Source organism: Bubalus bubalis, chromosome 8, assembly GCF_019923935.1.
Source record: "Bubalus bubalis isolate 160015118507 breed Murrah chromosome 8, NDDB_SH_1, whole genome shotgun sequence".
NCBI lineage: Eukaryota > Metazoa > Chordata > Mammalia > Artiodactyla > Bovidae > Bubalus > Bubalus bubalis.
The window spans coordinates 98,625,218-98,650,824 of record NC_059164.1 but is presented as its reverse complement, the minus strand read 5'-3'; the positions used below and the strand labels follow the sequence as shown (position 1 = coordinate 98,650,824).

General features: G+C 39.3%; 1 protein-coding gene across 5 annotated transcripts in view; it reads left to right on the top strand.

Moving 5' to 3' along the window:
• Positions 1-17,939, top strand: part of CNOT4 (CCR4-NOT transcription complex subunit 4) — a 153,841-nt gene extending 135,902 nt beyond the window's left edge. For 3 of the 5 annotated variants that reach the window (XM_006079853.3, XM_006079854.3, XM_044946909.2), the window contains exons 11-12: positions 15,657-15,869; positions 16,547-17,939. In XM_006079853.3, coding sequence (XP_006079915.1) covers positions 15,657-15,869; positions 16,547-16,848 — 515 coding nt within the window. In that variant the 3' untranslated portion in view covers positions 16,849-17,939. The remainder of the gene's footprint in view (positions 1-15,656; positions 15,870-16,546) is intronic. The other 2 variants (XM_006079855.3, XM_006079856.3) reach the window with 1 other exon arrangement.
• The last annotated feature ends 7,668 nt before the right edge of the window (positions 17,940-25,607 follow it).

Here is a 25,607-nt window from a genome sequence, read left to right as displayed (position 1 = left end):
AAACAGAGGTGGAATTAGATTTACCCAGGATTTTTCTGCAGTGCCAAAGAGCATTTAAGCATCAACCTGCATGACCACTAGTCTGCTGATATCTCTAATACTACAGAATGAAAAAAGTTCTTACAGTAATGGCACCAAGATGTACTGCCCCCACACCAAAGGGGTGATCTCAGATTCATCTCTGAAGAGCTACTGTGTGCTACACCGTGTAAAATGATAGAATATCTGCTGATTTTTTTTCCAATCAAGGAGGTTGTTGTTTTCAGCATAATGAAAAAGAGGGGAAGCTCCACAAGGATTTAAAGTTGATAATACCATCATCGTCTCCAAGAAGAAATGCAGGGAAGCTGACTGCAATCAACTTTTATAGCCTAGTGCTGTTTCCTAATATGGTGAGATCTCTTCCCAAGGACCGTACTGGCATTTCTACTCTGTTGTCATCAGTCTTGTGTATGGAAGTAATGTGTCTATGGAGCAGAACGTAGTAATCTGGAATATTGCTGGGATGTTTTTAAACATTGTCGTTTTATGTGTTGGCATTGGCAAGAAAACTGGCACTGAAGCCATTCTTTTTTTTTTTCTTTATTATGTCTATAAATTGAGTACTCAGTAAAGGAAAAGGAGGCCCTGGGTTATGACTTCATCAACAAAGTAGGAAGATTTCTTACTGACCTTAAGCTGAGTGTTATTTCACTTATGTTTTCTCTATTAAAATAATAAGTTTTTATTAAAATTTGTGATTATGAATTACTGATAGCCCTATTCCCTCATCCCTAACTTAGGGTGTGATTTGCTACCGGGTATGGGCTGCGATTCATGGGGTCACAAAGAGTTGGACACGACTGAGCAACTGAACTGAACTGATGGGTTTTGGGGGTTTTTTTGTTTTTACATCTCAACTATTAACATTCACTAATTAACCTAACCATAGTCTTCCCCAGCCCTAGCCCTAGATAGGAATGACATTTCTTGAGTCAGTGCTGCAAAACCTCACCTTTATTTTAAATGGCAGGTGACTGGAATGAAGCCTATTATTGAACTAAGCAAAGATCTTTCATAATTTCCAACTAAATACATATAACCCTGCAACTTTTGTTTTATAGCACGCTTTCTGGTTTCAGTTCTTGACTGCTGTGAGTCTTATTCTGGTAGCTTGTGCTTACCTCTCTGTCTAGTTTTTCTTCCTTTGTGCAAAGAGAAAATTGCTTCTTTCTTTCTCCATGTAGCTGACCACAGTTAGAGGGGGAGGTCTTGACTAGATCTTAAGGTGCACTTCCTGTGTGATACCCCTGTAGGACCCTTGACAGGCCTGAATTTTCCCTCTTCAGAGGAGAAGAAAGGGCTCTGTCAGGTTCCTGAATGTTCAGTCAGTGTCTCTATGTCATTTACCTCCCAATTTCCTTTTCAGTCAGTCTCTGTTCTCTCTTAAACATCAAAACAGCACATTTAAGCAGAAAGCACAGTCTGGGTTGGAAGTAGATTGAGTAAAAATGTCTGATTGGTAGACTTTTTACTTTACTAGATTGCCGTTATTCACTTACTTCTAAGTAATTCTAGCTCTTTAAAAATATTTTCTGGACAATACTATTGAAATTCAGTGTTTCACAAATATATGTGATTTTTAATAAAACTATTTTTTTCCACTAAAAATTCTAGTTCTGTATAAAGCTCCAGGAGATGGTGAAATAGGAATTGTTGTTTCTAATTTATATTTAAGACTAAATATATAATTTATATTTTATTTTAAAACTGTTTCATCTGATCTTTCTCTCTTTCCTTCCTGCTTTCCTTTCTTCAACACTGATTGAGAATTGGTCTGGCAAGACTATCTCTGGCATTCCTTGAAGGTTGAACTACAATAAATCATAGCCAAGGATGAGCACTTAAATATATTTTTAAAATAATTTTTAAACTAAGGCCACTTAGTGAACCTGATGGTAGGCATATAGCTGTTTAAATTCATCAGCAGGTAGGCCTTTTGAAATGCTATCCTCCAAAGGAGTATTATCTTTTATAGGTCTGAAAAGAATACAGTCTTATTAGGACTAAAGCTCTTTAAATTGAGGCATTATTTGAAAAATTGAAAGCAAGAAAATATGTGTATTTTCCACAGTATAAATAGGAAGAAAAAAAAGCAAAATAGTCTTTTTTTAAGATCATAAATTTCACATGTATATGTGAAAATAAAAGAATAAGTAATTTCAATTTATATTCTTGTTTTGAAAAATCAAATGTTTATTTATAAAACAACCTCAAAACAAATTTTAACAAATACCTCTACTTTGTGAAAATAGTACAGTGAAGAAGAAAGATGTATGCTTGATCTGTTTGGTTGGAAGTGTTTATTACTATGACCATATCCATTATCTGTTTCATTTAGTTTTAGTATAATAATGAGGAATTTATTTCCTAAAATGATTTTTTTAATAAAATTAAGAAGCAGTTTCTTATTTTAATGCCTAAAAAGATAACTTTCTAAAAATAAAGCTCATAGTTGGGTTATAATTCAGCGCATGGAAAATCATATTTCAGAGCTTGGATAATTTTTAGTCATCTTTTCAGGATATTTTTGTGTCTTTGATATAAACCCTTAAGATAGGAGCCATCCTTCAGAAAAAGATGAGACTGAACTGAATCTTCACTGTCAAAACAAAAGTGAGCTGTGTAATAATCAAATGAAGTAAAAACTGGCTTTAGTGTTTTTTAATAACTTTTAGAAAATTTAGAAATCTTTAAATTTGGAAGATTATGAACATAAAAAGTCTTACAATTTCAATGGACATATAACCCTATGAGGATTTCTTGCATGAGTAGCAAGATACTTTGGTCTGAATGCAAGCCTAAAGAGAACTTACACTCCCTTAAAAAATATTTTATTTGTACTAAACAATCAAAAGCTATCACTGCTTTCTTCAAAATAACCAAAAACTCCAGTGATCTGCTGAAGAAATAGAAAATAAGCAGAGCAGCATGACTTGTAGTACGCTGCTGCAGAATGTTACAGCATCAAGCCCCAGACATAGCCAGTAAACGTTTGCTGCATGAAATCTTGTGGTTGAGAGGCTGATGTTTGTATCTGATTATTTCTGGAGGTATGCACAGCCTGGATCTGGATCTGCTTTGTGTTAAATCTGGACTTGTGGAGACATTAATCAGATTCGTTTACAAATAAGTTATCTTATCTCTTGGTTGAACTGTGATCCTCAATTCAGTGTAACGATTTGCCTCAGCACTCCATGATCAGTCCTTCTATCTTCTCTACCTCTGAACTCTGAAAATTCAGCTTGCAACTATTCCTTATTTTCCCAAGACCACTGTGCTCCCTCCTCCATACACACAGGCTTTAAAAAATTTCACCTAACCAATAACCCTTCTTACCTCCAGTGTCTCGTTTGTGATACTCACAAACATATACACACAATTCAGAAAGCCTTTATAAATACCTTATTTTCTAGAACTCTACTTATGTGAGTACTGAAGAGCTACTTGGGGAACTTAATACTTTCATAAACAGGGTGCTCTCACTAGGGAACTTAGGATTGTTAAAGAATGTTTTTTCTTGGCTAAACCAAAATCTTTTTCCCATTTGTGCTTCTTGTCAAATATGTGAAGGCAGTATCCACTTGTCTAGTAACTTCTAGACATAGATGAAACATCCTTAGTCCTTTTAATCTTTTCACATTTAACATGGTTTCTAGTTCTCTTTAGTCTGTTTCTCCTCCACATATTTTGACATTACATTGAATGGCTTTCTTGAAATGTGGAGGTCATAGTTTAGTAATCCAGATGTGATTAGAGAATCTACTTTATCATTAACACTTTTTTTATTACTAATATTTGTATATTCCTTTATAGTTTACACAGTCTCTTTATAAAAATATCCTGTGGAGTAGATATTATCCCTATTTGGTGAATGAGGAAACTGAGGCTCAGAGTGGTTATCATTTGTGATTGGCTCAGTGTCATACAGTTGATAATTTGGACATTTCACATCTATTTATGTGGGCTTAATGTTATTTTTAAAAAATTCTATTACCTAATTGTTATGAAATGGTGTAAGTAAAACTACTAAACCTTTTTCATACATGTGACTGGTTAGTTAGATCTCTCCATCCTGTACTTTGCAAATGTATTTTTAAAAACCTGAATGTAACCATGTTAAACTGTGTGTTTGGATTTGGTGTAGAGTGTACCCTTGTTTGTATATTACCATCTCAACAAGTTTATCGTATGAGACTATGTGATTATAAAGTGAGAGATAAATGCTATTAATAACAATAGTGAAGAGTTTAAGGATTTTAATTTAAGAATAGTTGTAGTTTTAATTATTGATTCTGTCATCTGTAGAATTGGCTTTTTGTTTGCATGTTTAAATAAACGTTGTCGGTTTTGTTAAGTATAAGAAGAAGCATGGAGTCAAAGATAAGCCAAGCACTATCTCAGGAACTTCCAGACTAACACACAGTGTCTTTAGCTCTGTGACAGTTCATCTAAACACTGCTGTCATCCATGCTGTACTTTAGAATCTTATACCAAAAGGTTACCATTAGAAAACTTCTAGAAACTGCTGAATTCAAGATGTATCATAGTTATATCCTAGAAAGTCTGTAGTCTTTCCAAAGAATAAATTACTTTGATATGGAAATGTACTTTATGGAAATGTATTTTGGCTTTCATTGACTGCTCTATCTCTTTTGTTTTATGGCATTGATGTTTTGGTGGGATAGAAATGGAGTTTAGCTGTGAAGTCTTTGAGTTTGGGCAGGCAACAGAAGAAGAAAGGAAATGGATCCCGGAATTTAGAAGGAGGACATTTCCAGTGGGAAACAATTGTCAGTGGAAGCTGCCTTCACGACTGCTGTTCACCTCAAAGTTAAACTTCCTGTGTATTTCATTAGGAAAGGAGCTGAGGTTTTAGTCCAAAATGTTGCGTATTATTTCTCATGAAAAATGACCCCAAATGCAAACAGTAGAGCAGTGCTTGCAAAACCTCTCATGTTCACTTCTAAAGAAATCAGGTGTCTTCCAATCTGTTTCAAAAATTTCCCTAGAACCCATTTTAAGCATTTAGCTTACAGAGCTGCCTTTTCTTTCTTTCCTTGTAATTCTCTTAACAATGGTTTTGTGATGACGTCTCTGAGGATGAATACCCTGTAAGAGAACCCATGTTGCACCTAGAAATTTTAAGCCTACTGAAACTGAGTAGATGTTCTTTTACTGTCTTTGTATCTCTTGTGACTTACAGTTCTCTCTCCACATTGCTTATTCTGTCCTTTCTGGTTTGAGGATCATGCTCTTTTATAAAGAAGATGGAACGAGGCAGAATGAAGATGGAACTACATAGCTCTGACTTTCCTCAGGACTTAACATTATGACAGGCTGAGCCGTTGCCTTTTCCTAATTTTCTTCTGTTCCAAACTTAGCTTTTTTTTTTTTTTTTTTTGCCTTCAGCATTTTTCACAAGCTTCAGATCATTATGGATTCTGATTTTAATCCTCAAGGATTATGATACTCTTATCCACAGGTAGGTTACATAACTCTATCCAGTCTTATCCCATGAGACTCTCCCTGCACAAGAACTAGTTTCTTTAGATTTTGCCCCTATTTATTTTCCTTATTAGATTATTATATAGTCTGAACATAGTTAGAATGTTCATATTTTTGCATCTTCTATCGTCTATGAATCACTGCCTCCTTTAACCGCGGGACCACGCTGACCCGGGTCAACCGTTCTTTTTTTTTTTTTTTTAAAAACTTCTTTGGAAAGACGTTTTCTCAAAAAAACTGGAAGCAAATGTTCAGGGCTCCTCATTTAGGAAACATTAAATACCTCTTGAGGTTCAGAAACTGTTCACTGTACACAAAGAGGATCAAATCAAGGCCCTTTCTGAAGCAACTCACAGGGTAGTAGAAAAAAACTGATAGACAAATGAAAGCAGTTCACTGAGGTGGTTACAGAAGTAGGCAGGATGCCAGCCATCCAAGAACTCCATCAGTTAGTCTCATTTCTTCTTAAAGTCCTAAGGTGATGTCACATACTTTAGGGCTTCTATTGTGTTCACAGTAGCCAACCTGTGCTTTGTTGGTCAGAAGTCCAGAAGAAAATTTTTCCTCAGTTTCCACTTTGGGAAAGGTGAGGGCAGGGGTCAGGAGATGAATTTTATCAGGTTTATTTTCTCCTGGCAGATTCAGATCTCAGAGATGTCAGGGTAGTTGACATTCTCCATGTCCCCGCAGTTTAATTGGGTGAGATCATATTCTGATGGATCCACGTATCTTCTCCTGGGTGGTAAGCTCCCTCAGTCATCCTTGGATGTCCTCATAGGGCTTTTGTTCATAGTTCTTAGTTTCGTGCTCACTTAAATGCTTTCTTTCAAGCTTCCAACTTCAGATTTTGTCAGTTTCTTACATTGGATTGTTGTCCCTCCCATCGTTCAGTTTTGTGTATTCTGGTTCAGGCTCCACCTAATGCTTCTGAGAATGTATTGTCTTCTCCTCCATTGACTTCTCAGTAACCTTTTTCTTCATTCTAAATGAGGCTTTATATATAGACTTCTTTCTATAGATACTTTTTCCTGTTGTGTTTGTTTTTTCTTTTTTTCCTTAAATAGATTTTGCTTCTTCAGATCCTTCATAAAGCAAACATCTAGATGTTTTCCCGGCTCTCATTGAAGGATCTGATTCTTCTCCAAAAACAAGCTTACAGATCCTTGTAGGAACATTCTAGAAGAGAGAAGTGCACATTGTGCACAGCACATCTATGTGTCCTGTACCATGCACTGTGTTTTGTGATTAGCTGCTTCTGCTGCTCTCTGTTCAGTATGGAATGCCTTTCCCTTTTCCACATCAGCTTCTCTTCCCCTGAGCGTCTCCAGCCATCATTCGTCCTGCATGCAGAAAGGCACAGTTGTTCATTTTCTTCCTTGTGCCCCACAGGACTTTGTTCATATCACGGTACTTATTATCACATGCCATGTCGTTTTTTAAACATGTCTGCCCTCTTCTCTTGGCCTGTGAGTCCTGCCAAGGCACAGACTGGATGGTAGTGTGCTTGGTGGTGAGAACACGCACTTTGGAATCAGAATGGATATGATTACTGACTTCAGCACTTTTGAACTATTTACTCACTGTGCACTTTATGTACTTGATATCCTAGTACCAACAACCCAATGGGCTAGGTAGCAGTTTCATTTTCCAGAGTCAACTTAGTCTCCTCATTTATAAAATGAAACTATTACTTAACTCATTGGATTGTTGGTACTAGGATATCAGGTACATAAAGTGCATAGTGAGTGAATAGTGTCTAGAGTAGAAAAATGGATAGAATATAGCTAATAGGCCTGTTTACTGTCTCATGCACATAATATTAGAATATCTTTTTTAAAAAAAGTATTCCTGATTTATTTTGGTAAATTGGATTTTAAAAGTTAAGTTTATTTGTGTTTTGACATCTCAAGCACTATTGAAAGCATATTTTAGTGGCCTCTTTTCTTCAGAGAGGCCTTTTGGGCCCCCAAACTTAGCTGATTCCTCCTTTCAGAAGGATTTGCATCCCTTTTGGTAGAACAGGTCAAATCGCTGCATTATATAGATATTATGTAAATAGGCCTTTGCGGGGAAAGTGGTTTTTCAGCTCCTCTCAAGTTGGGAATTTGATTCAGCAGGTGTCTTGAAGCATGTCTCGTTTCTAAGACACTGAGCTGTATGCTCAAGAAGGTATAAGACAGCCTCCTTCAGGCGTGCCAGCAGAGCTGTGAGAGAAGATGAGAGCACATGTGAGAGTGTACCGGCTGTCTCAGCACGGTGTGCGGCTGCAGGAGCGCGGTCCAGACCACCGTGCTCGTCCAGGATCCTCTGTGGGGAAGACTTGGCTTTTGAAGAGTAAAGATTAATTGAAGAGATCAGGAAACCATTCTAGACAAGGAGGAAGGAAGGAAGTAGAGACAGTCCAGAAGGCCTAAATCATATTTAGCTGATCCTCAGGGCCTCTCTTTTCCTGTTTGTGTCATTTCTACTCTGAGTTCTTAGAATGTTTCACTTAATTTAATCTCTACTTTCAGATCTATTAAACCCTCAAGATTTTGTGCGCCAGCAAATGTGCTGTGCAGTAGTGGTCTGTTTTGCTTTTTATAACAAGCATAATTGTAGAAAATCTGAGGTTCAGTTCTCTTTGTTCAGATGGAATAGCTTTTTTTTTTTTTTTTCCCCATAAACAAGCTGATTTTATAAATCTGTTGGAAAGAATTCATTCACATTTTAGTTAATAAATTGAAATGATTGTTGTGACTGTCTTAGAGAAAAGCATTCCTGTATCATAAAGGCTTTCTTTTAATTTCTGATAGAAATTTTGTGTGCTCTTTAAAGTTTGGTTTTATATATAGGACAAGCATAATTCATTTCTATTTCAGTTGCTTAGAGATATGTTGAAGTATGAGAAAGTTTAGGCTTTCTTGAAATCATATACTGATGGAGATAGACTCCATCCCCAAACTCATAGGAATTAATATCTAACAGGGCTGGGGAAGGCGGGGAGTTTAGCAAGGGGTAGAGTGGCTAAGACAGGCCATACTCAGTGTCCTAAAAATGAATATTTGAGAGTCTAAGTAGCAAGAATTAATCATAATGGGAACTAAATTTCTGACAGACAGCCCCTTGTACCAAGAAAGATTTGTTTCACAAGAAAAGGAAGATTAAAGCTTTTTAGAAAACAAGATCAAATTGAGGAGACTTTGGGGAGTAGTGGTGAGATAAGTATTAAAAACTGAAGAGCAGAATAAACTCTTTTAGGAATGTTTTGGGACTGGAACTCTCAGTGACTACTTCCCAGTTGAGTTAGACTGCTAACAGAAATTTAACTTGAAATAAGAGGTCTCTGGTCCTAGGGACTGTAGGTGGGAACAGAGTAATGAAAGGATCAGGGCTGAAAATGTGGACCAGTTGTCCCTGCCCAAACAGGAAAGTGGAGAAATTGGTAGATTTGTGACTGTAGTTACATCTAGCTAGTTTAATTAATAAGACCTATGTGTTTATAATAAAAAGACCTTGTGGAGGGGAACCAAAGAGAAGGTAGAGGCAAGAATGCCAAGTGGAGATAAAATCATGACCTGGTGGTATGTATTGTATTAGAGGAAACAAAAACTTGGAATAGCCGTTTATTTTAGAATTCCCCTTAAGTGTGTTTTATTTCACCGTGTTATTATACATAGATCCTCTGTCTTCTATCTTAGCAGGTCTTGTTTTTCAAATGCAATCTTACCTGCTACCCTGAAATGTGAAATAGATGAAATCAGGAGGTGGGAGCAGATGTGTTGTCCTTCTACCCTTATCCCTTTAACTTCTTCCTTAGTGGCTCCTAAGGTGGTTTTGCGGTCTGTATAACCAATTTGAAAATTTTTCTCTTAGATAAAGATTTTATGCAAGCCAGAAGAAATCACTGGCTTATCACCAGTGATGATTTATCATAAGGAGCAGATTTTCCCACAGTCTTGTTCTCTGTAGCAAAGTTTTATATTTTATAATAACATATTGCAGTTAACCTGAGGAACAGAAAGGAGAGAAGTCCACTTGGCTGCTGTAACGTGTGCTCTTACCTAAAGCCATTCAGCTTTTCCTGCTTTTGATTTTCTGTGAAAGCCCTGATGTCAGAACACAGCTTAATTTGATTTTGTAATATGTTATAATCATTGCTTATAAAATGGATCTTTATGTGTATTTTCTAGCAAATAGTTGGGGTAGGTATATAAAAACGCCAAAGATTGTTTTAACGTGTCATGGATTTTTCAGGCTCAGGGCATCTGTGGACTTTAAACTCCATAAATGAGAGGCTACAACTCTCACCTGCATTTCTACACGTGTGCCTACCTAGCCTCTCTTTTCACTAAACTTTTATAGCATTTGTTAATCATGTACAACCCCATGACATTTCTTCTGTCGGTTTTACAGACTGTGGTTGTTGAGCTTTTCCCCATGTTTGCATTGTCTCACCATCTAGATGTTAAGCTGCTTAAGAACAGAAATTAAGGCATAAGGGCTTTGTCCTCCCTGCGTACCGTAGGCATTCACTAAATAGTTGCTTTGACTTTTATTTTGGCAGCCTTAACACATACATTTTCTGTTGTTGCTAAAAACTAGACTTGTCATCTTGCTTAATGCGTAATGACCGGCTTGTTACGGACTGAGTCTTAGGCTATCAGCAAACTGGCAGAATTTTAACTATAATTTCTTCCTTAATAAAACGTGTTCTGAGCTAGGTAAATTGAAGTATACTGATGTTTCTTACACAGTGGAGTATGAGAATGTGATATAAGACATCTTGAAAGTACTTTAAATTTTGTCTTTGAGTTCTGTTCTAAAAAATAAAACTACTACAAACAACTTCACCTGCTCTCCTGCCCTTGAATTATTTAGAACCTAAAATAGTGGTTTTGTACATATTTGAAAATTACAAATTGAAAGTAAAATTTTAACATCATAAAACATTTAAACATATCAGCAATCCCTTAAAAAAACACAATCCTTCCCTAATGTATTACGCTGTGCTGTGATTAGTCAGTTGTGTTCGACTCTGCGACCCCATGGGCTGTAGCCCGCCAGGCTCCTTTGTCCACGGGATTCTCCAGGCAAGAATACTGGAGTGGGCTGCCATGTCCTGCTCCAGGGGATCTCTCCAACCCAGGGCTCAAACCCAGGTCTCCCACAGTGTAGTATCGGATACTTTACCATTTGAGCCACCAGGGAAGCCCAGTGTATTATGCTACTTCTAATTAAATACGTTAACACTAAAATTAGTATCGTTTAGTATGAAGTATGTTCAGTGACATGATTTTCATTGTAGTTTGCTTATGGTAAGTTTATTGTTGTTTGTTTATTTGGCTGCTCCAGGTCTTAGTTGTGGCATGTGAGATCTAGTTCCCTGACCAGGGATCAAACCTGGGCCTCCTGCATTGGGAGCACAGGGTCTTAAGCACTGGACCACCAGGGAAGTCCCTGCTTACAGAAAGTTTAAAGGGCTTTCTCATGTCTTTGTGTTTGTACTGTGTTGGTGGTGAGAAGGCTTATTAGTTAGGTTGACTGCACAGCACCTCTGGGAGAATGCTGGTATCAGCTCTACATTCCTGGGAGGAGACTGTTGTGCACAGAGCCACTTCCTGGCAACTGAGAAATGTTCTTACCTTGGCTTTTTGGAAACTACTATCTATTCAGTATTGAGTATTAAAAAAAAATTGTTGTTAGGCATTTATCAAGTAATAAATGGGCTTCAAATTGCTTTTCCTTCTCTTATTTGATCCTTATAAGAGAAAAAAGCAGATGTTATAAAATAGGGTCCTGACATATTAAGGGGTGGCTTCCCTGGTGGCTCAGAGGTTAAAACATCTGCCTGCCATGCAGGAGACCTGGGTTCGATCCCTGGGTCGGGAAGATCCCCTGGAGAAGGAAATGGCAACCCACTCCAGTATTCTTGCCTGGAGAATCCCATGGACAGAGGAGCCTGGTGGGCTACAGTCCACGGGATATTAAGAGACTTGCATGCACTTATATGTTCAAGGTTATGTTAATTACGGTTGCCTTATAGAGTCCATCTGCAATTTTCAGCCCAGTGTTTTCTCCGTTACAGCTATTGACTTGTATGTAGTGAATTTATATGCCAGTGTGAAGTCCTGTATAAGCAAAGGGAAATGAAGTCGCATCAGGTTGCATCCAAGTTGCTATTTAAAAGGAAATATGTATTCGAATGGAATTATTTAGAGTCCTAGAAACAAAGGAATCAACTTCCTTTGTGTCGGTGGTTGTCAACAAGGGATAATTTTGCCTCTGCACACCCCAGTAGCTATTTGGCAATGTCTGGAGACATTTCTCATTGTCAGAATTGGCGGTGGGGGGGTGGGGGTGTTGTGCACAGGAGCTACTAGCATCCAGCAGTGCTGCTAAACACCTACAGGGCAGAGGACAGCCCCTGCATGACGAGAAACGAACTGTCATTTCTCCTGAATGTCAGTTGTGCCGAGGTTCATCTGCCCTGCCGTGTGTATTGCAAGGAATGGAATTACCAGAAGCCCTCTCAGCCAGAACAGATTTGGGCCAGAGGTGGGGTGGGAATGTGGGCAGGGAGGTAGAGTAGGTGATTACAGGTGTGGCTGTTGAAGTTTTGATGGATTTATCTGATTTCCTTTTTCTTGGCCTTTCTTTGTGCCAACACTTGGCATAGCAATTGTAGAGAAAACAGTGAAGAAAACTTCTTTTTGCAAGCAGCTGAGAAGAGTGGTCCCGTACCCTGAGCTAATGATGTCAGTCCACTTCCTGTGACACTTGCAAGTTCACTGCAAGCCAGCCAGCCACGCTTTCAGGCTCCCATGATGTCTAGGCACATTCATGACTTGTTTTTTGGCAAGATTGTAAGAGTTATAAACTAGCCAATTTATTTCCCAAGGTATTTTATAATCATAGTTCGCCTTGGGAGGATCTAAGTTCCTTGTTTCTATATCATGTGCCATCTTTGAGTGTCTATGGCCAACATACTCTTGCTTGATTTCATTACCCTAAAATCAGAGAAAATAAAGGTTATTTTTTAGAGGACTTTTGAAGTCCACAGCAAAATTGAGTGGAGTACAGAAAGTTCCCATATACCTCCTGCCTGTGAGCAGATATCTTTGATTTTATTGTAATACTAATTTTCAGATAAACTTTATATAGTTGCAAATGTTATTCTGTTAATGCAGAGTTCCTTAGTTCCAGCTTTCACTAAATGTAAAGCAAAAGTAAGGAGAAGATGGGTTTTTACTAAGTTAGGGATGTTTTGTTTTTTTTTTTCTTTTTCCTTGTGTAGTAGAAGAGGGAACCTCAGTTTATCTTAATAGGCTTTTTGTTGAGTTTGGCTACCTAAAGTTCAAGGGCATTAATCTTCCTTAAAGTTTTCCCATGTAGTTGTACATCACCTTTTTATATTGGGGAGATTTTTTTTTTTTCCCCTTCCTGTGAAGTTTTCTTTTTTTTTTATTTTTATTTTTATTTTTTTTTAGTTTTATTTTATTTTTAAACTTTACATAATTGTATTAGTTTTCCTTATTTAGAATTCAATTTTTGGTTAACTGAAACCTTGAGCATCCCTTGGACTGCGAGGAGATCCAACCAGTCCATCCTAAAGGAGATCAGTCCTGGGTGTTCATTGGAAAGACTGATGTTGAAGCTGAAACTCCAATACTTTGGCCACCTGATGCGAAGAGCTGACTCATTGGAAAAGACCCTGATACTGGGAAAGATTGAGGGCAAGAAAAGGGGACGACAGAGGATGAGATGGTTGGATGGCATCACCAACTAAATGGACATGGGTTTGGGTGGACTCTGGGAGTTGGTGATGAACAGGGAGGCCTGGCGTGCTGCAGTTCATGGGGTCGCAAAGAGTCGGACATGACTGAGCAACTGAACTGAACTGAACTGAAACCAAGTTAAGTTATTCAGTGTGACAGTGTGACTGCTTTACAGGTTAGAATGTGCCGTAGCCACCAAACCTTGTAATTGAGAGTGTTCTAGGACTTTATTAGTATGATTTTGTTAATGCCTCATGCAGTTGGAGCCAAGAGGAGACTGATGGTTGTGTTGTCGATTAGAATTTTTTCACCCTGGCTGCCAAGTCTCGTTTGTTCCTTTAGTGAAATATTTCTTCTGCAAGTCATGACTGATGGACATTCTATAATGTTTCTGTGGTTTTTTTGCTTCATTTTCATCATGGGTCTCACAGGCCTCTGGAATTTGCCTTAAACATTTAACTTGTTAAAAAGCTAAATAATAGTCTATACAAATACAAGGCAAATAAATAGTCTATACAAAATCTAGAGCTTGGTGTTACTTAAAAAAAAAAAAATCTCAGATAAGGTCTGGCTTTCAAGCGTTGACTATATAAGTTATGTGGCTTAGACAAATTATTCTAGAGTCTGTTTCTTTATCTGTTAAATGCATGGTATTCCTCCTGCCCTGCATACCTCACAACATGAACATCAAATGAAATAATGACTGTGAGAGTGCTTTGTGAATTGTACAGCACAGTGCAAGTATGAGGCAGGAAGCAAATAGAAGGGTGAGCCTTAGGAAAGGACACTGATGGTGACTTGGAATTTTGTTTGAAGAGTTTATTTTCCTTTCTACTGACTCGTATGGTGTAGATTGCTTCTTCATTTAGGTAAATTCAGAGATGACTTGCTGAATTTGTTTGTAGTTTTTGTCTTCTTATGAATAACGTCAGTAGGGTTAAAAGCTTCACTGACTGAAATGTTTTAATTTAGCATAGGTCAGTGATGAGGGCAAAGGAAAAATTATAAAAAGAAAACTAAATTCACCAAATAGCCTAGACTGTACCTGATGAAGTATCATTGTCGTCATCATCATCATTAATGGTGATTTCTCATCAGTTCTGTAGAACTCAGTTTTCTGTGCTCTTCTCAAGAACTGCAGTCCGTAGCTTGACCTACCATCCTAGTCTCAATAAGACAGTTATTCTAAGTTGTAATTACACTTTACCCTTCCCTTCCCCCCAAGCAATTAGTTATATGCCATGTGGATTCTGGATGGTAGCAGATCCAGTGAGTTTAGTCGCAATTTATGAAAGCCTTTTTATCTTGATAGCATCTTATCATATTTGCTGCTATTTATAGAGCCAGGGCAATGGCACCCCACTCCACTACTCTTGCCTGGAAAATCCCGTGGATGGAGGAGCCTGGTGGGCTGCAGTCCATGGGGTTGCTAAGAGTCAGATACGACTGAGCGACTTCACTTTGACTTTTCGCTTTCATGCATTGGAGAAGGAAATGGCAACCCACTCCAGTGTTCTTGCCTGGAGAATCCCAGGGACGGGGGAGCTTGGTGGGCTGCCGTCTATGGGGTCGCACAGAGTCGGACACGACTGAAGTGACTTAGCATAGCATAGCATAGAGCCAGGGAACTAACCACAGGACTCCAGGTCTTGTGTTGTGAATGATTGGTAGAACTGTAAGGACAGAGTGGGCAGGCCACTGGAAATGATTCCGTTCAAAGGGTAGCTTCGCCCCTGCGTCCTTGGCCTTTCTGACTAATGGAAAAATACTCTCTTCAGATTCAAAAGCCTATTCATTATGCCTTTCGTCTCTGAAATACATGATCAGTTTTATAATCAGGAAGAACTTAATTTTTTTTTTTTCCATTGGCTTATGTTTGCTTTTCATAAAATGGCTTTTTTTTTTTTTTTTTTTCATTTGATGGGCTCAGAATACAATCCTATACTGAACTTCACAAGCTTGCTTTTTTTATGTATAGCATAAATTACCTCAGCTGGCTACATGCCCCACTAACTGAAACTTTGTAGTGGAGCTGGAACCAAATTATGCTCCGGAGCATTGAGTCTTTAAACTGGACTGTTGGCTTACAAAAGCAAATGGTGAAGCGTCTGTCAGGGCAAGAAGCTCCCTCTCCTGATCCTTGAGCAAGTTTTTCCACACTGATTTCAGGGGCTCCAAGCTCACGAGCAAAATCCTAACCAAGTTTATCTTGCTAGGACAACCCATTCTAGATGCTCAATAAAGAAAGAATAATTCTTCTCCCACTTAACCACAAAAGAACAACATATGTTTCTAACGTCAGCTTTTTATTTTTTTTTTTATCTTTCATTTTTTTGTTGGTAAATCTCCCAGACAACAGCAGTTCTGTAGAGAGTTTAAATATGAAGGAATGGCAGGACGGGCTAAGGGCACTTCTACCCAACATTAACATCAACTTTGGTGGACTGCCCAATTCTTCCTCCCCCTCCAACGCCAACCACAGTGCACCAGCGTCCAACACTGCCACCACCGCCAGCCCGAGTTGGGACCGCCCTGGCAGCTGGACAGACCCAGCCATCATCACAGGTAACTTTCTCGTTCCTTCAGCTCCACTGACTGCCACCCGTTTGGTTTTTAGCACAGATGATCTAAAAGCAGAGGTCTCGGCAACATAATCTTCCCCCAAAGTCACAAGTGTGTGGCAGCTTCTTTGATCCTCTGGGGTCACGTAGCCTCAGTTGTAAACTCTGTTGGCCTCGTTGTGTAATAAGGCGTTTGGTACCTAGGTTGCTTCCTTTGATGTCAGTAGGTGCTCACGTCTGACAGCATGCGTGTATTTTGTAGGTCTCAAAGTACAAAAGGATCCAACTTATCCTCTTAAAGGAACATACTCCACTTTAAAACATAAAGCTCTCTATTATAAGGCTATCTGGTCCGTGTATCCCTACTAGAGAAGGAGAAGCACAATTGGGAAATACCGTCATGCAATCTTGGGGACTGGTTTTTGAAACTCCACCTCTGTGACACGGGGGGATAATGTCTGTATAGTTGAAGAGGAGGCGTGGGTTTGTGTGACAATAAATCGTGGTTGTTGTGGGTGGAGGATAAATGCAACGTAAGGCTGAGAACATCTTATTTGGACGGAGTTGAAAATTGCATTTCTTATTGGATAAACTAAGCACCTTAAAATATTTGTTTGATGAATTTCTTATTCTCTCTGCACAGACTCACCATCTTCTTCTTGTTTTGTTTTCTCTCCTTAGGTATTCCAGCATCTTCAGGAAACAGTTTAGACTCTCTTCAAGATGACAATCCTCCACACTGGCTAAAATCCCTTCAGGCCCTCACAGAGATGGACGGCCCCACTGCCGCTCCGTCACAAACCCACCACAGCGCCCCCTTCAGCACACAGATCCCTCTGCACAGAGCCAGTTGGAATCCCTACCCTCCTCCTTCAAACCCTTCCAGCTTTCACTCCCCACCCCCAGGCTTTCAGACAGCCTTCAGACCCCCCAGCAAAACCCCCACAGATTTATTACAGAGTTCAACACTGGACCGCCACTAGGGAAAGAGGGGAATCCATTAGAAAACGCAGGATTTGTCCCCCCCTGTTTTCTCCCTCTCAGCCCACCCAGAGCTCCCTTCTCATCTCTTACGTTCTGAAGAATCCAGTTCCTGATCAATTTTTTTTTTTTTCTCCCTACCCCCAGATGCAATGCGATCACAGGGTCATTACCATCTTTCTTTTTTAATTGTAAAAGTTTCTGTTGATCCAGCATTCAAGTGACACTGTTGAATGTTTTCTAAAAATGCCTTTTTAAGGAGGAAAAAAAAAAAAAGAAATCAAAGGGCAGTCTCAAAACTTAGAAAATTACTGTTTGTCTGTTGCGCATAATAATGATATAATCTGCTTAGCAGAAAATGACGATTAATCTCTAGGAAAGGTGAAGTAAATGCATTATCAACTGCAGAAGTTTGAAAACCAGGTTGAAATGAGATTGCTAAATGCATGGGGGAAAGCAGTGGTCCTGGCATCCATCTTGTATTCAGCTTATCACTATTGCAGGGAAAATGCTTTTAATTTAATTTTTAATTATTTTGGAAACTTGATTGTGTTGTTAAGCTTAAGAATTTATTGGAAGTTGATGGAAAGATAAATTGATCTGTAGTAGTAACTGGCCTGTTGCTAAAGAGTTTATAAGGAGGGGAGGGAGAAGTGATTTTTTTAAAGGAGAAAAAATTTTGACTTTAGATTTAAAATAAATTCATATGTTTTAAAGAAAAAAAGTATTCACAGATTTAATACCTATGCATAATATATATGAGCTGAAATATAAGTGATTTTGTCAATCTTTCTCCTCTGTCAGAATCTTTTTTTTCTTTTTACCGTAAATTCACCTGACTGAGGGCACTCTGAGATAGCACTGCTCTGGGGCCATCTGATCACCATCAGGAGCAAATCTCTGACCTCCTTGCCTGCAGCTTTTACTTAACCCTGTAGTTTCTGGACGTTTGTGCAGTATTGAAAAGACAGGAGAAAAGAAAACAGAAACCTGGTTATAACCTGATGCTAAAACTAAAAAAAAAAAAGGAAATGTACCTCTTTCTTCAGAATTAAAACTAAAATCTTAAATAAAACAGAAAACTTGATGATGACCCCTGAGTTGTTCTTGTTTTTGTTTTTCCATTTTGTTGCATGTGAATTTGAAACATTTTGTGGTAACAGTCATCGGGTGTATCCATGGATTTTATATCTTCAACAATAGGGAAGATGGGTTAAAAGAAGAAACTAGAAAAAAAATTAATCTTACTGTCAGGCATTGCCATGTGTGATGACCAGCCCATCTTATCTTCAAGAGTTCCTCTTCCAGTGGCTTTCAGTAGAAGATGCTTCTTTGTGCTGTTGCATTGTGTGGGCCACACCTTCCCAACTGAGAAGCCTCACGTGCCACAAAGGAGCACATAGGCTGTGTCGTGCTGAGACGGTGGTGGTCTCGGGGAGACCTGGCAGGACCAGCAGGCAGGGTGCCATCCAAGTAGCAGCACGTGTGCATGCTACGATGGGAAAGAGGAAAGAGCTCGGAAACACCGATGCAGGAAACCCACAGAGACGTCTTTCGTGACCAGCTGTTCTAGGGAGGACCTAAGAGGGAGAGTCACACCACTGACCAACGATGAGGATGAGGTTGCTAGAAATCTGCGTGATTTAGGTTACATTTAGAAGTCCAAAGCTGGAGTTGGTATATTTCCAGCTACTTCCATTAAGCAGATCTTTGTGGGATGAATTAAGTAGATCTTTTGAGATTTTACATTCTGGTTTTTTTCAGGTTGATTGGCCTTCTTCTTACCTTTAATCTGTACTTCAATTTGATACCAAAAATTTTTTTTAACAATCTGAAGAATGTGAAGCAGATTGTCTCAAATACATGTCACCACAAGTAGATATGACTGGGTGAACAGCAAATTGTGTTTTAAAAAATTAACCACAATGTAACCTGTGATAGGAGAAGACTATAGGCTGTAGGCTTTCTTTGGTCTGTAAGCTTTACTTCAGTTGCCTAAATCTTTACTTTGTGCTGCAGATGGTTGCCCAACACACAAGTAATATCAGGTAGTTGTGAATTATAATCAAGGCTTTGGGGCATTCGGGCCAGGGGGTTTGGTATGTCAATAAAAATGTAAAAGGAGGGCAATTCTATTTTGCATGGCTATGCTATGATTGTGTATATGCTTAATGAATCATATATACAGAAGACCTTATAAAATATATAAATACCATTTAAAGAATAATAAAACCCTATATGCCTACCACCTCAGTTAGAAATAGAACTACAATATCTTGAAAGACCTCCTATCTCTCCCTTTCCAATTTTCTTTTCTTCCCATCAACAGAACCATGATCTTGATATCTGTGCTAATTTTTCTTTTTAAAGTCTTGCCATGACATACGTATCCCTGAATAATGCTTTGTTTCATTTTTTATTTTTTAATTTTATTTTATTTAACTTTACAATATTGTATTGGTTTTGCCATATATCAAAATGAATCTGCCACAGGTATACATGTGTTCCCCATCCTGAACCCTCCTCCCTCATTTTTTAAAAAGCTTAAGTTGCAAACCAAAACCTAAATGTGTAAGGAAGAGCAGTATTATCAGTATCAAATCCAGGCTTTTAGAAGATAAATTGAACAGATTCTCTAGGTCATAGTTTGGCTTTAGTTTCTCTGATAATTTATAAAAGCCAGTTCTGGGGAAGACTGCAAGGTCATGAGTGAGTCCTGGAAAAGGGATGCCAGCGGGGCATCTGACAGGGCTGCCGTGAGCCTGACCCTGGGCATCTGGCAGAGACTCTGATGGAGTAGTCTGCTCTCTGTTTCCTGTGTCCAAGCTCTCTGTGGTTTCTCTCCAGTCCTCTGGAGTTGATCAAAGCCCAACCTCCTATGGGAATGGGGTGGTTTAAAAGACACGTCAGCTGATCAATTTACCAGGGCATGGAGGGGAGAAAAGAAATTTCATTAGATTTGGTCAAAATCAGATAAGTGCAAAAAAGAATCTGGACCAAACCAATTTAGGCGGTCTCCTGGCATAACAGCAATAGAAATCTTGGTTCTGACAGCCCTGTATGTCTGTCTGTGGGCTCACAATTCTTAGATCTGATGCCCTGCTGACAGTCCTAGTGTTTCCTTTACCTCTTTCCTTCTTGGGTCTTTCCCCCCCTGGATTCCTATATGCCATATCTTTTGGTCTTTTTTCCTCTAATTTTGTTGGAGTGACATCTTCCAGAAACTCCTTGAGAAATGCATGTGGGAAATAACTATTTTAGTATTTTGCATACCCGAAAATACTGTTTCAGTTGATAGTTTGGTGGATAGAAGATATTTTTTCCTTTAGAACTTTGAAGGCCTTACTCTCTTGTCTTCTTGCTTCCAGTATTACTGTTAAATCCAAAGCCACTCGTATGTAATCCTTTTGTCTCTCTCTCTGGAAGCTTGTAGAAATTGTCTTCTGTGTTCCTTGGTATGGGTCTATGCTGAGCACAGTGGATACACACTAGGTTTTTAAAACCTGGTGACTCATGTCCTTCAATTCTAGGAAATTTTCTTATTTCATGAGTGAATTTCTTGCAGTTATTTTCTCTGCTCTTCCTTTCTAAAAATGCCCTTATTCTGGACTTTCTCCTTTTTTTTTTTTCCAATTTGCCAACTTGATCTTTTGCTCTTTCTAGGAAGCTTTATCTCGAGTTTGTTTATACGTACAATTGTCTTCTTGCATTGTTTCTGTTCCTCCCAGTTGGTTTTACCTCTTTGTTTGCTCTGATCTCTGTCTTTCCTATTAGAGACTTCGCAGATCCCTGGTAACTCTTGATATGCGCTCATGAATAAGACTAAAAAGCTGACAGGAAGTTTTGTAAACACGAAAGCATGCCAGCTTTGAACTTCACTTTGGGAAGGTCTGGAGGGGCTCTGTTGGGAAAGACCTATTGTCACTGTCTTGGGGCTTTTTCTCCTGGGCTGGTCAGATTGTCTAAAGAACAGTCTCCCCATGATGGCTGGCCACGGGGAGAGGGTCTGGGGCCGGAGCTGCTATGGGGGTCTCTGTATTCATTATGAGTATGTTTACTTCATCCTTGCTTTCAGTCCTTTTCTCTCCAGAGACTGTCTCCAAGTAAATACCTGCCCAGTTAAGAAATGTGTGGTTGCACTATGGTGTGGAGTGGGGGACTGAATCTAGGGAACTAACTTATTGAAACAGCTTTCTCAGTAAGCTTTATTTTAGCTCCGCCCCACACATTTTATCCGAGGTTCTCAGGGCACCTGGCACGGTCAGTCTGTGCCCTGGAGGGTTCTGTGGTGTGAATTGTGTTGGGTCTTAGCATTCCCTGCTGCTAGCGTGAAGTTTCTCATCAGCCAGGTGACTCAAACCGCTGCTTTCTTGGTCACCGCATTTTGCTCTGTCATCTCCTGTCAGGGTCTCCCTGCTTTTTTCTGTATTCTAATTTTAAGTTAAGTATGTAGGTTTAATCTACCATCTTAGTCCAGTTTTGTGCCCTGATGTTATAAGCTAATCGGCATAGTTTTTTAGGCAGTAAAGTGGAGGAACAAGCACTAGCCACCATGTTGTATATATATGTGTATATATCGTTTGAATGGCACCTGCCCACGTTTGTTTTGTTGACCTTGAAGTGGTTTCTCTCTTTTTAATATCCTCTTTTCCATTGAAGCTCTTTTGATTTACAATCATTAGTTTGTTTTCCCAAAGCTCGTCATACAGGGGATTTTTTTTAATGGTTAAAATTTTAATCTAGATGTCCACATTTACTGCAGTTTTAGGGGACATAGCAAGTCAGATGGATGTGGGTCATTTTCTAGGCTACACTGAGTTAGAGCAATTCTAGAAATGGCAGAGGAGGAAATAGCCTACCCTTCGCACTATATGAATTATATTTTTGTGAACAAGTAATAAGTGTCAACAGTGTGTTTCCACAAGGATTATGCCATGACAACCCATAACAGAGCTGAATGCAGTTAGCACTCTTCACCACCTGCCTGAATTTAAAGACATGGCATCCATTGCACATGTTATTCAAGTTTTTACCATCATCATTTGATTTAAGGTCCTTATTATATTTAGGGTATGTAAACTTTAAAGAGTTGACAGCTTACATACCTTAAACATAATCTTGAAACATATCCTTTGTCAGATATGGCTGTTCCCACTCAAGCGATCCATCCAAGTGAGAGATGACTGAGGACGTTAACGTGAATTCTTTAAAAACCAAATACTTATTTTGTCACAAAAATCAGTACTCAATTCTTTGTGCTTAACACATTATTAACTTAGTCTAGACATAGCTTTTAGACATGCAGGCAATTTCCTACCAGAAAGAACTGCCTTTGAAAATTCATTTCTAAAATTGCCACTGAACAAATTGATTTAAAGAAATGAGTACATGATTATGGGGGGGGGAATCCCTTTAAAGGGCAAGACAACGGTTCCTATTGGTGGTAACCCAAATAATTTGAGCATGAACGTAAACATTGGCCCAAATGTTCAAGGCACATCTCATAAGGATTGGCCATTCTAAAGCATTCGGTGCTTTGCTCCGTCTCTGGAGGAAACTGAGTGTGTCCACAGGTGTGCGTAAGTGGAGTCCTTGCTCTCCCTTCCACAGCTTCCCTCCAGAGCCGATAGGAGTGGTATATATGACCAATAGAGGTTAATAGTTCAAATAGAATATTTGTGGTAGGCTGGGTTAAAACTAAGGCTCATAAATAAGAGAATTTAAAGAGAAACATGCAAAGAGCCGACTCTAGAAAAGACCCTGATGCTGGGAAAGATTGAAGGCAGGAGGAGAAGGGAATGACAGATGGTTGGATGGCATCACTGAGTCAATGGATATGAGTTTGAACAAGGCCTGGGAGATGGTGAACAGGGAAGCCTGGCATGCTGCAGTCCATGGGGTTGCAAAGAGACAGACATGACTGAGCCACTGAACAACAACAAAGAGAAACAGTGATCTGTGGGGTATTTTTGTTTTCAGCTTTAGTATTTGCAAAACTGAGATACTATTAATAAAATACCTAACCTAAGGTCCAGAAGATTACATACAGCCCAGAGGGTTTATATATATATATATAATGTTCCAGTATTGTGAATTACCTGGCTTTTATCAGTCTCTTTAATATGCAAAAAGAAGTTGAGTTTTGTCCTGGGTCACAGATTTAATAGCAGAGCTAAAGCTCATTGTTACCCTTTCTCAGCTACATTTATCCATTACTTTGCTCATACTCCATTTCTGTTCTGAAGCTCCAAGTGCTTTGCCACCTTTCTTTTTTATATTTGTAAAATGACTAAGATAAGGATGGAATTATCTGTTTCCCCCTTGTTTTATTTTTCTTTCTCCGTATTTTAGCAAAGTGGTGGTGAAATAAAGGGCGTGAAGAGATACTTCTTGTCCCAAATCATAGAGTGTGAGTCAAAGGTTGATTGGGAAATAGAATGCTGAGGGACTTCTTGACTATGTTGTGCTTATGTTGAGTTTTGTTTACATAGACTACCAAGTTAGCCAGTACCTCCTGGATTTGGGGCAGATAAGAAAAATGAACAAGGTAATTGTTTTCAAATATTTGAAGGGCAGTTATGTAGGAGAGGAAAAACAACGAAGGACCCAACTGAGACTGAGATGTAAAGGAGAAATTTGAGCTCAATTAAGTCTAACATTTTCAAACATCTACTTTGGGCTGGGCATTATGCCAGGTGCTTCAGGAGGTACAAAGATAAGGTGATTCCTGTTCTCTTACTCTGAAAAAGTTTGGATAGTCAACCCTAAGACTGTGGACTTCTCTGGTGGTCTTAGTGCTTCCATTGCTGGGGGCACAGGTTCAATCCCCAGTCAGGGAAATGAGATCTCATATGCCACCCTCCAAAAAACAAAATTAAAAACTAAGACTGGATATGAATGTCTAATACATGAAATAATCAAACTAGCTCAAAGAAATACGAGCTTTGGATAAACTAAGACTTGGGTGGGGGGACAGCCTGAGCAAAGAAAGGCTTTGTGATGAGGTTGCATAGGCCGTGTTTAGGGACTGCATCTCAGTTTGGAAGGAACCTGGGTTTATGCAGGGGACTTGTGAGAAAGAAGGCCTGCAAGAGTACTGGACTGTGATTTTGTTGGAAATGAGCCTGTTTCCAGTTTCTGTTTCAGGAGAGAGACATTATAAGATTGTACTTTGTAAATACACAGCCTGTGGCAGGAATGATGAAGATGGGAGAGACACTGAAGTGGGATTCTTTAGGTTAATGGAAAACCCCAAGAGTCTGGGGGTTTGCCTCAAAGGGACTGTTGATGACCACCTGAAATTTTTTATGAAATAAGGTATGTGCATGTGTGTTCCATCAAAACATAGGAAAGTCCATGATACAATAAAAGGTCTAGCTAGGAAACAAGAGAAATAGTCCAGGTGAAGGCTACTGATTGATAAGGGGTTGAGAAGATGAGAAGGGGAAATAATTCAAAAGATATTAAGAATCTTGAATTTTTCCAAGTGACAGGTTAAGGATTAAAAAAATTTGGAGGGAGGGAACATGTTGAAGTTTCTAGAAGTTTCCACTAGACTGTAAGTTCTGAGAGGAAGGAACACATCTACCTGTTTGTTTGTTTAGGCCATACCGAGTGGCATGTGGGATCTTAGTTCCCTGACCAGGGATTGAACCTGCCACCCCTTCAGTGGAAGCGCATAGTCTTAACCACTGGACCACCAGGGAGGTCCCCATATCTACCTGTTAGCCATGCTGGTCCCAGCACTTAGCAAAGGGTCTGGCACATAGTAGCCTCTCAATAAATGTTTACCTGAATGAGAGTAACATCTAGTATGGCTGTGGTTTGCAGCCAGATAGCTGGAATAAATAACTGCATTGTGCTTAAAAGAACTGTGGACTCGTGAAAAGGAACTAGTTTGAAAAGAAGGTGATTTTTATTGAATGTGTTGAGTTCGAGGTTTCAGCAGGTCATCAAGATGGAAGTGTCCAGGAAATAGTTGGAAATTTGGATGCGGAACTTAAGAGGAAAGGCCAGAGGTAGAAAGTATAGTTTTGGAATCATCTTTATAGTGGAGAGAAGTGAGATAGAAATTGGGGGAAATAGACGAGTGGTCTGACACAAAGAACTGAGCGTATGGTGTCAATGCAGGACTGTTTCTGGGCAAGACTTACTCAAAATGGCATCCTGTGTGAGGCTTTCATCAGGAAACCAGGGGTTTCACAACGCCCAGGAAGGCTGGGAGAGGAAAGGCTAGGAGGACCTCATTGGCTTGCAGGAGATCTGGACATGCTGGGGTCCGAGGAAAGCCTTCACCCAAGAGCTCCCTCTCAACTGACTGCAGCACTTCGTTGGGATTCTCAGGAGGCTGCGGGAGGTAGCTACCAAAACCCTGTGTTTGCCAGTGGCCAGCGACCTGCCCATAGCTGCTGATCTAGGAGTAAAACTTTTTCTTTCTCACCTTTCAGATTTTACTTTTGGGCCTCTTATCAGCAGGGCCTAGCCTGGGATCCTATTGGAGGGAATCTGAGAACTGTGATGCAGAGGAAAGGGTGGCAGGATGTGGGGCTGATGATTAATTGTCAACAAAGCTGGCACCTGTGGTTTAGAGCAGCTAAAGTGGGTCATGTCACTTCCCTTCAAAACTTTCCAAAACCCCCACTCCCAACACGTTCCTAATGAAGTTTAAGTTTCGCTAGGGTGGTACCCAGTGCCTTCTCCCCAGCACACAGTGATATTCTGTGTTTCACAAGACTGTCTGTTCCATGCATTTCCATTCTCT